Raw genomic sequence first — 14352 nt, forward strand, 5'->3', positions numbered from 1 at the left:
ACAACAACTATCATTCTTGGTCAAGATCCATGACTATGGCACTTAGATCCAAGAATAAGCTCCATTTCATCAATGGATCACTACCTCGCCCACCCAACCTTGATCAGAACGCAATGGCTTGGGACAGATGTAACACCATGATCATGTCATGGATAAATCACTCGGTTGAAGCCGAAATCGCTCAAAGCATTTTGTAGATGGATAATGCTACTGACATGTGGAACGAGTTGAAAGATTGGTTCTATCAAGGTGATATATTTCGTATTTTAGATCTTCAGGAAGAAATCTGTATGTTGAAACAAGGTGATGCCACTATTTCCTCTTATTACACTAAGCTGGAGATTCTATGGCAGAAATTGGATAATTTTAGACCAATTCCTGAATATTCTTGCATTTCTACTTGTCTTGCCATTACCAAAATTCGTTCATATAGAGAAAGTGATCAAGTCATTAGATTTTTAAAAGGTTTGAATGATTAATATTCAGTAATTAGATCCCAAATCATGTTAATGGATCCTTTACCAAATCTTTGCAAAGTATATTCTTTGCTTGTTCAACAAGAGAGATAAGCCATTACACCTATTGATGAGGCAAGGGTGTTTAGCTGTCTCTAATTCCAACTCATATCAACAACTTCAGTCAAAACCCAATACCAATTCTCGTGGTAGAGGAAACACTAGAGGTGGCAGGTTTTCTGGTGGCAGAGGAAGAGGTAATCGTGTCTACACCCATTGTGGAATGACTAACCACACTATTGACTCTTGCTTCAAGAAGCATGGATATCCCCGAAATTGGAAGTAGGATGCAGTAGTCAATCAATGTGCAGGCAGATCTAAGGAACAATCAGGTGACTTATCTGAAGTTAATGCATTAGATTCTAATGTTTTGGCTTTTACTCCTAAGCAATACAAAGCTTTGTTAGCTTTACTTCAAGGCTTATCACAACTGCAGTCTCACAGTATCAATCACCTCACCTCCCATCTTGAGCTTAATTCAGGTATCATATGTACCTTTCCCAATTCATTTCCACCTGAAACTTTCATAATGGACACTGGTGCCACTGACCATGTGTGCTTTACAAAAGAATACTTCCAATGCCTTAAGAAAATTAAACCCCTTACAGTCAAATTGCCAAATGGTAGCCTTGTTGCTGCCCATTATTCAGGAACTATACAGTTCAATGCCTCATTTAACTTAACTGATGTATTATACTTGCCTCATTTTACTTTTAACCTTATCTCAGTTCACACACTAACCAAACTTCTTAATTGTTGCCTCATTTTCAATGATGTTAATTGCATTATACATGATTCAACCTCCAAGAAGAAGATTGACACAGTTGAGTTGCATAATGGACTGTACCTTCTAACTTCTCCTCAAGTTTCCTTGCCCAACAATCTATCTGCTCATCATATCAACTTTGTACTTTCTCATTTTGTAGATAGAATTTCTGATTGTAGCCTTTGGCACTCTAAACTTGGTCATGCTTCAAATGCCAAGATGTTTGAACTCAATAAAGTGTTTCCTTTTATCAAAACTGTAAAACATAATGCTCCTTGTGATGTATGTTTTTATGCAAAACAAAAGAGATTACTTTTCCCCAATAGCTCTCATACCTCTCATTCAGTTTTTGATTTGTTGCATATAGATATATGGGGTCCCTTAGCTATTAACCCTATTTTTTAACAATAGTAGATGACAAAAGCAGGTTTACCTGGCTTTTCCTCATGAGGTTAAAATTTGAAACATCATCTTACATTAAATCCTTTGAGACAATGGTAAAAACTCAATTTAATTGCCACATCAAATGTTTCAGATATGATAATGGCCATGAGTTCAATCTCACTGATTTTTACAAACAACGGGGCATTTTGCATCAAATATCTTGTGTTGCTACCCCTTAACAAAATGGCATTATTAAAAGGAAGGATATGCATCTTCTAGGAATCACTAAAGCCCTCCTGTTTCAAGCACACCTTTCCACTCTTTTTTGAGCTCATATTGTCAGTCATGCTGCTCACGTCATAAATAGGCTACCTACTGTTTTCTTGAAACAAAAGTCGCCTTACCAAATTCTATATCAAAAACTTTCTGACATTACAAACCTAAAAGTGTTTGGATCTCTTTGCTATGCAGCCACACTTAATTCTCATTGGGAGAAATTGGACTCCAGATCCAAAAAATGCATTTATTTGGCATATAAACCTGGAGTCAAGGGACGCATATTGTTTGATTTGCATTGTAAGGAACTATTCATATCTAGAGATGTGCATTTCTTTGAACATTTGTTCCCTTACAACCTTAATTCTGCTTCTTCATCTAATCCTCCTATTAATACCACTTCCCCTTATACATCTTTCTTAGATGATTTCTTTTATCATCATTTCAAAACAGTTTCACCTATCTCACCTTCATCACAAGCTGATACTCCTCAGCACATCGCATCTTTAAGTCCTAACAATAATCTTCACACCCCTTCTGCCTCAAACAACAATATTCTAACCGCTTTATCTCATGCCATTGACACAATTCCCATACCATCCACACATATTCCCATTCCTGTCAAAAAATCACAAAGAGAAACTAATCCTCCTCAATACCTTCAAGACTATCACTGCAATCTTCTGTCCAATGCAATGCACTCAGCTGATGTCACATCATCATCTTCTTATAAGTATCCTATCTCCTCTCATATTTCTTATGATTCTTTATCTTCTTCACAAAAACATTTTTCTTTGAACTTGTCCACCATCATTGAACCTACCACATATGAGACTGCTATTTTTGATGAGCATTGGAGGACAGCTATCAAATCTAAGTTGGAAGCTCTGATTAAAACCAAAACATGGGATCTTGTGTCATTACCTTCTCATAAGAAGGCCATTGGGTGTAAATGGGTGTTCAAAGTCAAGCTACATGCTAATGGTACAGTTGAAAGATATAAGGCACGATTGGTGGCAAAGGGATTCACACAAATTGAAGGGTTGGACTATATGGATACTTTCAGTCATGTAGTTAAAATGACCATTATCAGGGTTTTATTAGCTATTGCAGTAATTCATAATTGGCCTTTATTCCAACTGGATGTTAATACAACCTTCCTCCATGGTGATCTAAATGAGGAAGTCTACATGAAGCCTCCACCTGGCCTTACTTTACCTCAACCAGATCTTGTGTGCAAGTTGTAAAGATCTCTCTATGGTTTGAAACAAGCAAGTCGACAATAAAACAAGAAACTCACTGATACTCTTCTCACCTCAGGCTATATTCAGTCCAAAGCTAAATATTCTCTCTTTACCAAGAATTCTTCTACAGGGTTCATTATCATTTTAGTTTATGTTGATGATCTTGTCCTAGGAGGCAATGGTCTTCAAGGCATCCAGCATATCAAAGCTTTACTCGACACAAAATTTAGCATTAAAGACTTAGGCTTGCTCAAATACTTCCTTGGCTTTGAAGTCTCAAGGAATGCTACTGGCATCTCACTTTGTCAAAGAAAATATGCCTTGGATCTGATTCAAGATGCAGGTCTCACTGCTGCAAAACCTTGCTCTACCCCGATGCAACCTCACCTCCAACTTCATCAACAACTTGGAAAACCTCTTTCTGAACCCACTGTATATCACAGATTCATTGGTCGCTTGTTGTACCTCACTCACACTAGACCTGAGATTGCTTATGCTGTAAGCAAACTCAGTCAGTTCCTTGCCAATCCCACTGATACACATATGCTTGCTGGCCTACATATCTTGAAGTACCTCAAGAACCAACCTGGTTGTGGATTATTCTTCAATGCTTCCTCTTCTATTTGCCTCAAAGGGTTCTCTATTTCAGATAGGGGTGCCTGCCCAGACACTTGAAAATCCACAACTGGTATTTTCTTCTTCATTGAAGATTCTCTCATTAGCTGGAAGAGCAAAAAGCAGGCTGTGATCTCAAGGTCCTCCTCTAAAGCGGAGTATCGTGCATTGGAACAAGCTACTTGTGAAGGTGTTTGGATACTCTCATTACTTGCACATTTTCAAGTTCCTCATCCCATGCCTATTATCATATACTATGATGATAAATCTGCCATGCACATCGTTGCCAATCTGGTTTTTTCACGAAAGAACCAAACATATCAATATTGACTGTCATGTAGTTCAGGACAAGGTTCTAGATGGGGTTATTCATCTCATGCCTGTTTCCACCAAGGAGCAAGTTGCTGATATCCTTACTAAGTCATTACACCCGGGCATTTTCACTTCACTTTAGGTCAATCTTGGAATGATTGACATCTATTCCAGCTTGAGGGGGGCTGTTAATAGTATAGATAGAAACTAAAAGAAATAACTAACTTAGAGCTAGTTATTCCATAGCAATTAGTTAGTTACAACATATACTTGTTATATAAGCAACCCTTACTCATTGTAACAGATTGTGATTAATGAATAATATCTTTTTCTTTTCACTCTTATGCATGTTATCTACTCTTTCTTCTTCTACAAATTATAGCTATGTTTCATTGTTGTACAATATGATTTGCTTGAGCTTGCATTCTCACACATTATGGGTAAAAAATGTTGATCTCACGAAGTTTCCTCATTTTGCATAATTAATTCAATTAAACCTTTATATCAATTAACACAAAAGGGAGAAAACTATGTTACACTGCAGAAATTGTGATGGTTCTGCATATTCTCATAAGCTGGACAAAGGAAGTCCCTAGTTGGAAATTTCACAAGGAAAATCAATTCTCCCAAAGTAGTCATACATAGTTAAGCTTAGTTTCCATTAAACGATGTCAATATTTGGACTATGGTCCAACCAGAATCGAAGTGATGGATCAAAGCGTCGCCACAATAATAAGCGTGTTAGATCTGGAGAACACGTTGGAGGAATAGTGAGTAACTGACTTCTATTTCGGTTTCGCATTTGTAAATTTTAATATAATGAACTGTGGAACGTGGATCTTACATTGATATTTAGATCATCTGGTAAAGAATTTTGACGAGTCCCTCGGGCGGGATATACACCGCCCATGTTGAGTCAGAAAATCATCGTGGCCATGGTAAAACACACATTTACCACAACCACAACCACTTTCCCCATTATCCCTTATCTCCGGCATTCATTAGACCTTCTCAATTCTTCCATCATCGATAGAATAGATTGATATTTGATATAGTGCTACCAAACAATTAAATTAAATGGGAAGCATCACTACATTGTTATCATGAAACGAGATTAAAATAGAAAAAGGAGAAAATAAAAGCATAACCTTCTTCTATAAGCATATGATTTTAATAGGAGCGACATCTCGTCGCCAAATTCACATCATCTTTGTTTGTCGTCTCCGGTAGAAGCATCATGTAGATTAAACTTAAGGGCGAGTAAGTTTTACCAAACCCCGCGATGGATGCCACTGTACTGAACAAAAAGTATAGGTGTGCATGTTTCTCCTACAAGGGACAAGGGGACTCGGAGGCCTTTATAGGCATATTATGTTGTATGATGGTTAAGACTTGTCCGCATCAACGAGAAACCTTGTGTGTTGGTGTTTATGGTGGTTTAGAACACTTGCTCACGTGAAGTGAGAAGATTTGTATCAGCGTGATCCTTTGTATCAATTTAGGTTTGAGTTATGATTTATCCTCATCATCCTTAGGATAAGGTATTTATAGAGGCTCTTAGACCTAGGGTTAAAGGAATTGGCTTCCTTTTAGTACTAAGGTCATGGAGAGGAAGGAGTTTCCTTCTTTGACTCATTCTCTTGGTATATTGTAATAGGACACGTTATCTCTCACGTCTTTCAGACGAGTGAAAAAGCATTCGGGTGGACTAAGCCCAATTGGGCGGCTTTATAGCCCATTTCGGGCGACCGAAGGCTTCCCCAGATGAGTCGCCCCCTCACCACTTGGTTGGCCTTCCTAGCCTTTACGTAAGTTGTCCCTTCTTGGGGCCTAATAAAAATAAAACTCTATAGGTCGATACTTTATCGGTGATATATGTTGACCTAACCCATCAGTAGGAATAACAAGGAGAAGTCTTGAGCATGTGTAACTTGCAAACAACCAAAAGCTATTTTCTGTCTTGTGGTTATGTCAAATTGTACATCTATGTCCTGAACACTTTTACCAAAAAAGGAACTCGCCAAAACATGTGTTTTAAGAGCGACGGTGTCCTTGCTAGCAAAACTGCTAAGGTCAAAATCTAGAATCGCAACACTAAGACCATTCAAAGCTCTGTCAAAGTTAGAGTTCATACCATATACCCCGTTGTCTCTCAATATATGATCCTAAAACACTCAAGACTGGAACATAGAAGCTACAAAAGCCTATAAGGCAGCCTCTACTGCCGAGTACATACCAACTTCCCCAACTCTAATATGTAAATAAGCCACCCTTCATTTAAGGTTCCCGATAAAAGAACCTCCATCAACTAGGATGTATCCAACCCCTTTCGCAACTCTTTGTCAAACCAAATAGTTGCTTCATCCATATGAATATGTTGGCATGTTCTTAGGATAAAAAATAATTTTGAAATACTCATGCATGATCAAAGTAGAATAAGCTCACCATAAAAATTCCATAGTTGTAGTAGAAGATGCATTAATTCAACAACCTTGAAAGCTTTTTTCATGGACAATCCCTTGATAAAGCCTTCATCTCGACTAACATCATTTTCATTCAACTTCACCCCCAACATCAACCTCCCAATGTCCTGTGAGAACAAATTCTTATGAAGTTTACTATCATCATAAGAAAGTCAAAAGATCTGAGTCTTACTAATATTCAATTCGAGACCTAAACCTGAACTTGTCTCCTGAATGATGTCAAAGGGTTTTAGCCACCTCATGTAAATCCTCTATAATGGTCTTGTCATCAAAATACTAGACATATATAAGGAGCTTACAATTGTCTCTAACATGATGAATGTGTGGGTGTAACAAAAGAGCGAAAATGATTGACCCTAACAGATCACCTTGTTGCACTATGGTGACTGACATGATATGCCAATCCCCAAGATACAACTTCGTTATTTGGCCATAAAGAAACCCAACTCACAAAGAATAGATGGCCATTTCATCTTCACCTCGTACAATAAGGCTAATCGATCTACCATGTTAAAAACATTCGAGAAACTTATTGTGAGTATAGACAAAGAACCATTTATGAGTCGCTTGCTTAATAACCTTTTGGCACTATGCAAAATAGCATCAGCATCACCTGATACCCAATCTAAAAATGATTATTAATTAATTCAGGGATTTGTCTGAATAAGATTATTCGTGTCTAAACATAATTATTAATTGAGGCATGAATTATTTTGGATAAGTTTATCCAAAGAAATAGGTGCAAAATATGATGTCTAAATAAGATTATTAATTTAATAATAAATTTGTCTGAATAATATTATTTGAATAAACATATAAGGTAAAAAATATGATGTGCAAAATATGATGTCTAAACATGTTTATTAATAAAATAAGGAGTTTATCTTAATAATATTATTCTAATAAACACAGATATAAAATATGATGTCAAAACATAATTACTAATTGAATCAGAGATTAAAAAACACATAGGGTGTATCTAAATTTTAGTATTCCAACAAAGCGAAATAGTCAGTTTTAAAAACATATTAATGCACAACCACTTAAATTTTTCTTTTCAAACCCTCATTTTCACACACCACTCACTTTTTTAACTTTTAAAAACTTTAAACTTAAATTAAAGCCTTTTAGAAAAACTAAGTTCAAAATTTCTCTCCTCAATACCTTTTAAACCCTCATTTTCACACACCACTCACTTTTTTAACTTTCAAAAACTTTAAACTTAAATTAAAGTCTTTTAGAAAAACCAGTTCAAAATTTCTCTCCTCAGTACCTTTTAAAGTGTGATAAAAACCAAAGCAACAGTGAACAAAGTCTATAGGAAACAGAATGGGCATCAACATAGAAACATTCATATGTTACAACATACAACCACATTCTGCACTCCTAGTAGATCAATTCATCTGGATCAAGATTGAAGTCAAGTCTACTTTCAACAAGAACCAGCAAGACAATGATTTACAAGAAATTATCAGAATCATTTGAGTAAAAGATTAATACAAGAAAGTAAGATCTGATCCTCGAGATGATATTCAAGTAAAAGCAAAGTTGCAAATTCTATCATTACTTACACAACATTGTACACATATTTATAACAACTACTATATGTTATTATATGCTTGGATTGATATAAGATATAAAATCCGCCTTTATGATAATGAAACACAAACTCACGTATTCATAATTTTAGACCAATTGTAGCAACTCCCTTTAACTTAAAAGAAATTTTGAGGAGACGTGTAAATACTTGACTCCTCAACAAGGCAATTGTCTTGATGTGTTGAGAAGACTAGAAAATGTCTAATGAAACAAGCCTAAAGAGACTAAAAAAATAATACTTGCAAGGCTTGAAGAGAAAATTGAAGAATAAGGTTTATTTTTTAAAATTTTAAAATAACAAAACTTGTTTGTTTGGTAGTCTAATCATATAGAATTATTTTTAAAAACTATTTTTATTTAAAGGTTTTAAAATTTTGAAAGTTAAAATAAGTTTTAAAGATTTTGATTTTTGATTTTTAATTTTGAAAATTAAAAAGAGAAGAAAAAAAATTATAGTCTAAATGAACAAATACTAAAAGTATTAACTAGATATATCTAAAATTAAATATTAAAAAACAAGTAAATACATTTGGAAATTTGTATTAAGATAGTAGCAATTATTTTTCTGCCAATATGATAATGAATGAACTTGCAAAAACAAAATTATTTATTGATGACAAAAAAAGAAGACGATCACATTACATTACAATGACATGACTTTCATCTTTCAGTCACACCTCCAACTCAAATTGACAAGATTAAGTTCAAGAACAATACAAACTTAAACATGAGTAACTAATTAAATCCACACAAAAAACATCATAAAAGTTACACTAAAATTCATTCTTCCATTTCATCTTCATCAATTTCCTCAATTTTCATTTTCTTAACTGCCTGAACAGCATCACTTTTTGGTCCATTTGGTATCTGTATCAAAATGTCTGACTTCACCCCAGTTTCAGCATTAACAATGCCACCATTCTTTTCTACACGGTATGCCAAGTCACTTCCCTTGGGCCCAGCATCTATAAATACAGTTGTATTCTCATCAATTTCTTCTTTTATAAGCATTCTAGAGAGTTCTGTCACCACCTTCTTCTCAAGCCACCTCCTAATTGGTCTAGCACCATACACCTACACAAGTCACAACAACAAAGACTGGTTAGTAACATTTTCTCTAATCAAAACGATTGAGTATATAAATGAATTTAACACTTACAGGATCATAGCTCTCAGCAAGAATTAAATCTAGTGCTGCATCTGTCACTGCCAATGCAATTCCTTTCTCTGCAAGACGACTAGCAACATCCTTCATTTGCAATCTTGCAACCTTCCTCAATTGTTCATGTGACAGAGGATCAAATACAACAACTTCGTCGAGTCGATTCAACAACTCTGGCCTGAAATGTCTTCTTACTTCTTGCATTACTCGGTCGTGAGCAGCTTGCATGGTGCACTTTCCTGAAAGTCCACTTAGGAGATGCTCAGCACCAAGGTTTGAAGTCATGATAATTACTGTGTTTCTAAAATCCACAGTTCTGCCTTGTCCATCGGTTAGCCTTCCATCATCTAAGACTTGGAGAAGAGTGTTGAATACAGATGTATGTGCTTTCTCAACTTCATCAAAAAGTACAACACTGTATGGCCTTCTCCTTACAGCTTCAGTTAATTGACCACCTTCTTCATGTCCAATATACCTGAAAATTCAATTCAACAAGTGAGCTATGAAATTCAATTCTAGTAGACCAAATACTTGTATGTTTAATCTCTATTTAGGCTTAAAGTCTAAAAGAAATTCAGGCACTGATCCATCAACTTACCCTGGTGGTGCACCAATCAATCTTGATACAGAGTGTTGTTCCATGTATTCCGACATGTCAATTCTTACTAGCTGATTTTCATCATCAAAGAGTTGTTCTGCCAGAGCCTTTGCAAGTTCAGTTTTACCCACACCAGTTGGACCAAGGAATAGGAAGGAACCAGTTGGTTGTTGAGGTCTTCCTAAACCAGCTCTTGATCTCAATACAGCCTCAGCAACAGCATTAACTGCTTGGTCTTGTCCCACAACTCTAATATGCAATCTGTCACCAAGTCCAACCAACCTTGCTTTCTCATTTTGGCCTAGCCTAGTTACTGGAATACCAGTCCATCGGCTCACAACCTCGGCTATCTGGTCAGGTCCAACTGTTTCTGTCAACATCAGGTTCTCATCGGTGTTGCCATCAGTACTACCTTCAAGGTTTTTGATTGCAGTCTCCACCTCTTCAATTGCACCATATCGTAGGTCTGCAGCTCTGGCTAGATCATACCTTCTCTCAGCCTCCTGTAGTGCAAACAGGAGCTCTTCACGTTTTTGTTTCAGCCTTCGAATCTCATCAATCCTCTCTTTTTCTTTGCTATACTTCATCTTCAGAGGTTGAAGCTTGTCTCTTAAGTCATCAAGTTCTCTTCGCACCTGCAAATAACATTAATAGTTAGAACCATGTCCTGTACTACAAAAAATACAAAACTTGCAACATTACTATGTTATTTATCAATTATTATCTAATATACATGGCAAATTTGAATTTGGAAGTCTTAGTTAAGATAAAAACTCAGCATCTATACTTACATCTACAAGACGGGCTTTGCTAGCTTTGTCCTTCTCTTTCTCTAGAGCATGAAGCTCTACTTCTAGTTGCATTCTCTTCCTTTCAAGATTGTCAATTTCTTCTGGCTGACTATCAAGTTGAACTCTCACATTTGCACATGCCTCATCAATTAAATCAATTGCCTTGTCAGGAAGATGGCGCCCTTAACAAATACAAAACACAAACATATACCATGTTAGCAAAGCCACAACCAAAATCATGCCCATCCAATACATAAGTAATCAAATATTAATAGAGTGCAAGAGCATACCAGTTATGTACCGACTAGACAACTGAGCTGCAACAACAATAGCACGGTCTTGAATTCTAACACCATGATGGCCCTCATATCTCTCTTTCAGCCCACGAAGGATGCTAATAGTATCAGGAACACTAGGTTCAGCCACATAAACTTGTTGAAACCTCCTTTCAAATGCTGCATCCTTTTCAACATACTTCCTGTATTCATCAAGAGTTGTAGCACCAATGCATCTAAGTTGTCCACGAGCAAGCATTGGTTTGAAAAGATTAGCAGCATCCATTGATCCTTCCGTACGCCCGGCACCAAGAACAAGATGAATTTCATCAATGAAAAGAATAACTTTCCCTTCAGCCTCTTCCACCTCTTTCAAAACAGACTTCAACCTCTCTTCAAATTCTCCCCTATACTTAGCACCAGCAACTAATGCACCCATATCCAAAGCAATTAATCTAACATCAGCAAGATTACTAGGAACATCACCTCTAACAATCCTTTGAGCCAACCCTTCCACAACAGCAGTTTTACCAACACCCGGCTCCCCTATAAGAACAGGATTGTTCTTAGTCCTTCTTGACAGAATCCTCACAACTCTTCTTATCTCTTCATCGCGTCCTATAACAGGATCAAGCTTCCCCGCTTGTTCAACCAAATCTCTCCCATAAGTTTTCAAAGCTTGAAAATTAGTATCCCCAGAAGCACTCTCAACTTTCTTCCCCTCTTTACCACGAAGCTTTTCAACCTCTGATTTAACCCTAGAAGCAGCAACGCCAGCTTCTTTAAACAAATCTCCAATTTGAGAATCCTCAAGAATTCCCAAAATCAACTGATCAACGGCTAAATGAGTGTCACCGCGTGACTTCTGAGCAGCTTGTGCTCTCCTAATAACTTTAATAAGAGAAGTGCTTCCAGGTACATCATCTGGTGGAGGAGATTGTGAAGGAAGTTTCCTCAATGCCTGTTTTATAACTCTTTCAACAGCACGTGCAGATTCTTCGCCACCAACATTTGAAATAGATTGGAAAAAGATACCAGTGGGATCAGAAATAAGAACGGAAGCAAGGTGTAAAGGAGTGATTTGAGCATGTCCAGAAGTTGAAGCTAGTTCGTGAGCACCAGCAAGTGCTTCATTTGTTTTGTGAGTAAATTTCTCTGGATTCATTTACCTACATTACAAAAATAAAACAAAAAATATAAATAAATAAATGAACATTCGAGAACAAAAAATAGACATATGAAAAGAGAGCATGTTATTGGAAAATTCGGAAACATTACAAGAGTTGAACATACCTTTGATTGCAAAAGAAAAGACACGAAGTTAAGTTTTCTTATCTTGGAAAGCAAGCTAGAATGAAGGATGATTTTTTTGTTGGAATTGAAAAGAGAATGTAGAATTGGGATTGAAAGTAGTTTGAGTTTGTTCGCTGTGAGAATGAATGATAATTACTGATCGGTGATGAGGAATGGGGGAGAAGGTGGAGTATTTGTTAACGAAGAAGTTGTGTCTGGATGTTTCTGGTAAAAGCAAAAGAAACTACTAGACTTCTCTATTCTATTCTCGTCTTTTCGTTACAACAACAACAGTACAGAAAATAATTATCACCGCTTCTTTTTTAATTGATTTTTCATTTTTCTACTAAACCAACATAATTTTATATATAATTAATTATAATGTTTTTATTAAACCATATTATTAAATAACTGAAATATACTAATTATTAATTGTCCGTGTAAAATTATTTTATATTGACAATATTTTATATTTTCTAAATAAATATTAGTATTTTAATTTTTAAATAGGCTAAATTTTGATCTAGTTCAAATCATCTCCATTTTGTTTTGTGATTAATTAGTATACTCTAATGGTGTAATACACGATGTATCATAGCAATTTATAAATGGTATTTTAAATATGATTTAAATAAAAAATAAAATTATAAAATTTAATGATTAAGCTTATCAAAATAATTTAATTGATTAATTAAGCTTGTCAAAATAATTTAATTGATTAATTAAACATGTAAAATATATATACATCGTTATTATATATCAATTAAATGCTTTTATTTTTTAGTTTTTATCTCTTTCTCAGTTTTTATTAAAACATAATATGTATACTCTTTTTAATAAATGACACATTTCAAATGTTATTTGAACCCCTAACTGTTGACGTTGTATTTGATACGGTATATTAATGTGTCTGTGTATTTATTTTTTGATTCTATACTTTTTATATGTATTTCAAAAATATATCAATATGTTTTAAAATAGCAATAAAAATATGAGCAACACTATGCTTACACCCAAAGTGTACACCTTATCTTACACCATATAAAATACAATAATTATATGTATTTATTTGCATTAAAAAAAGATGGAAAAAATAATTTTTTAACATAATAAAAAAACGTGTAATTATAAAATTCTAGTGTACCAATATCAATTCTCTAAAAATATATTACTTGTTCATGAATACAAAAACCAGAAATACTTATAATTTTGACATTTTAATATATTTTTTCTCTTACTATAAAACAACTTTGGTTAATAGTGTTGAAAATTTCATAATGATATAATTTTTTCTGAATCTTCGATGATATCTAAAGAAGTGGAAGACATGAATAACTTCTTGGCATCAAAAAGATATTTTGCTAAGTCTGTGAAAAACTCAGGTTACTTTTTGGTTTGACTTGAGAATCATATCATGTTTCTAAATCAACTGGGGTGAGTGGTTTCAACCTCCATTGATGTGTTGTTGCATTTTTTGTGGTTTTGATACTCCTGCAAGTGTTCTTGGATTGGAGAGTGCTAACTTCGACTAATGCTTATTTTTCTACTTGCTTTTAATTTTGTAGTTTTGTTTAAGATCCTCACTTTTATGGTTGGGGTTGTTTTAGCCCCTTGTTTTTCTTCTTTGTTTTAGCTAATTTCAAGATAAATTGTGTTGATAAACAAGTGAGTTTTAAGTTTCACATTGTTTGGAAAAGTAGAGATTGAACAAATTATAAATAAGAGAATTCATACACATATCATCTTAAGATTTTTGTTGAATATGTGGTATCTTTCTCACTTATTTTGGTGAGTTTTTGACCTTTGTAGGTAAGTGTTTGACTCAATGTGAATGATTCTTCCTCATAATGACTCATTAAATGATATATAAAAATTTGGTTAATATAGTTATAGTTTGGTTAATATGTGTCTTGACATTAAAAATTAATTTGAAGTGGGAAAATAAAATTGGTTAGCTAAGTGTAATAAGTTGGTTAATATAGTTCATAATTTAATTATTGAATGGCTGGCTTAAAAAAATAAAATTTGACCTGATAAAT

General features: G+C 34.9%; 1 protein-coding gene across 1 annotated transcript; it reads right to left on the reverse strand.

Annotated features, from left to right (window-relative positions):
- Nucleotides 1-8783: 8783 nt before the first annotated feature.
- On the reverse strand, nucleotides 8784-12537 carry LOC131642414 (chaperone protein ClpB1-like). The gene is made up of 6 exons (XM_058912662.1): nucleotides 12314-12537; nucleotides 11036-12189; nucleotides 10746-10927; nucleotides 9955-10589; nucleotides 9354-9831; nucleotides 8784-9268 (listed from the first exon to the last, which is right to left on the reverse strand). Exons 2-6 carry the CDS (start codon nucleotides 12183-12185, stop codon nucleotides 8975-8977), a joined length of 2739 nt encoding a protein of 912 aa, XP_058768645.1. The 5' UTR covers nucleotides 12186-12189; nucleotides 12314-12537; the 3' UTR covers nucleotides 8784-8974.
- Between the last annotated feature and the right edge of the window lie 1815 nt (nucleotides 12538-14352).

Source organism: Vicia villosa, unplaced genomic scaffold, assembly GCF_029867415.1.
Source record: "Vicia villosa cultivar HV-30 ecotype Madison, WI unplaced genomic scaffold, Vvil1.0 ctg.004974F_1_1, whole genome shotgun sequence".
Classification (NCBI taxonomy): Eukaryota; Viridiplantae; Streptophyta; class Magnoliopsida; order Fabales; family Fabaceae; genus Vicia; species Vicia villosa.

Excerpts from the sequence above, each read along its gene's own strand:
- LOC131642414 (XM_058912662.1), bottom strand. The coding sequence starts at position 12,185 with ATGAATCCAGAGAAATTTACTCACAAAACAAATGAAGCACTTGCTGGT. Across the intron at positions 10,590-10,745 it reads GCAAAGCCCGTCTTGTAGAT|GTGCGAAGAGAACTTGATGA; the intron begins GTAAGTATAGAT and ends TGTTATTTGCAG. Across the intron at positions 9,832-9,954 it reads TTGATTGGTGCACCACCAGG|GTATATTGGACATGAAGAAG; the intron begins GTAAGTTGATGG and ends TTGAATTTTCAG.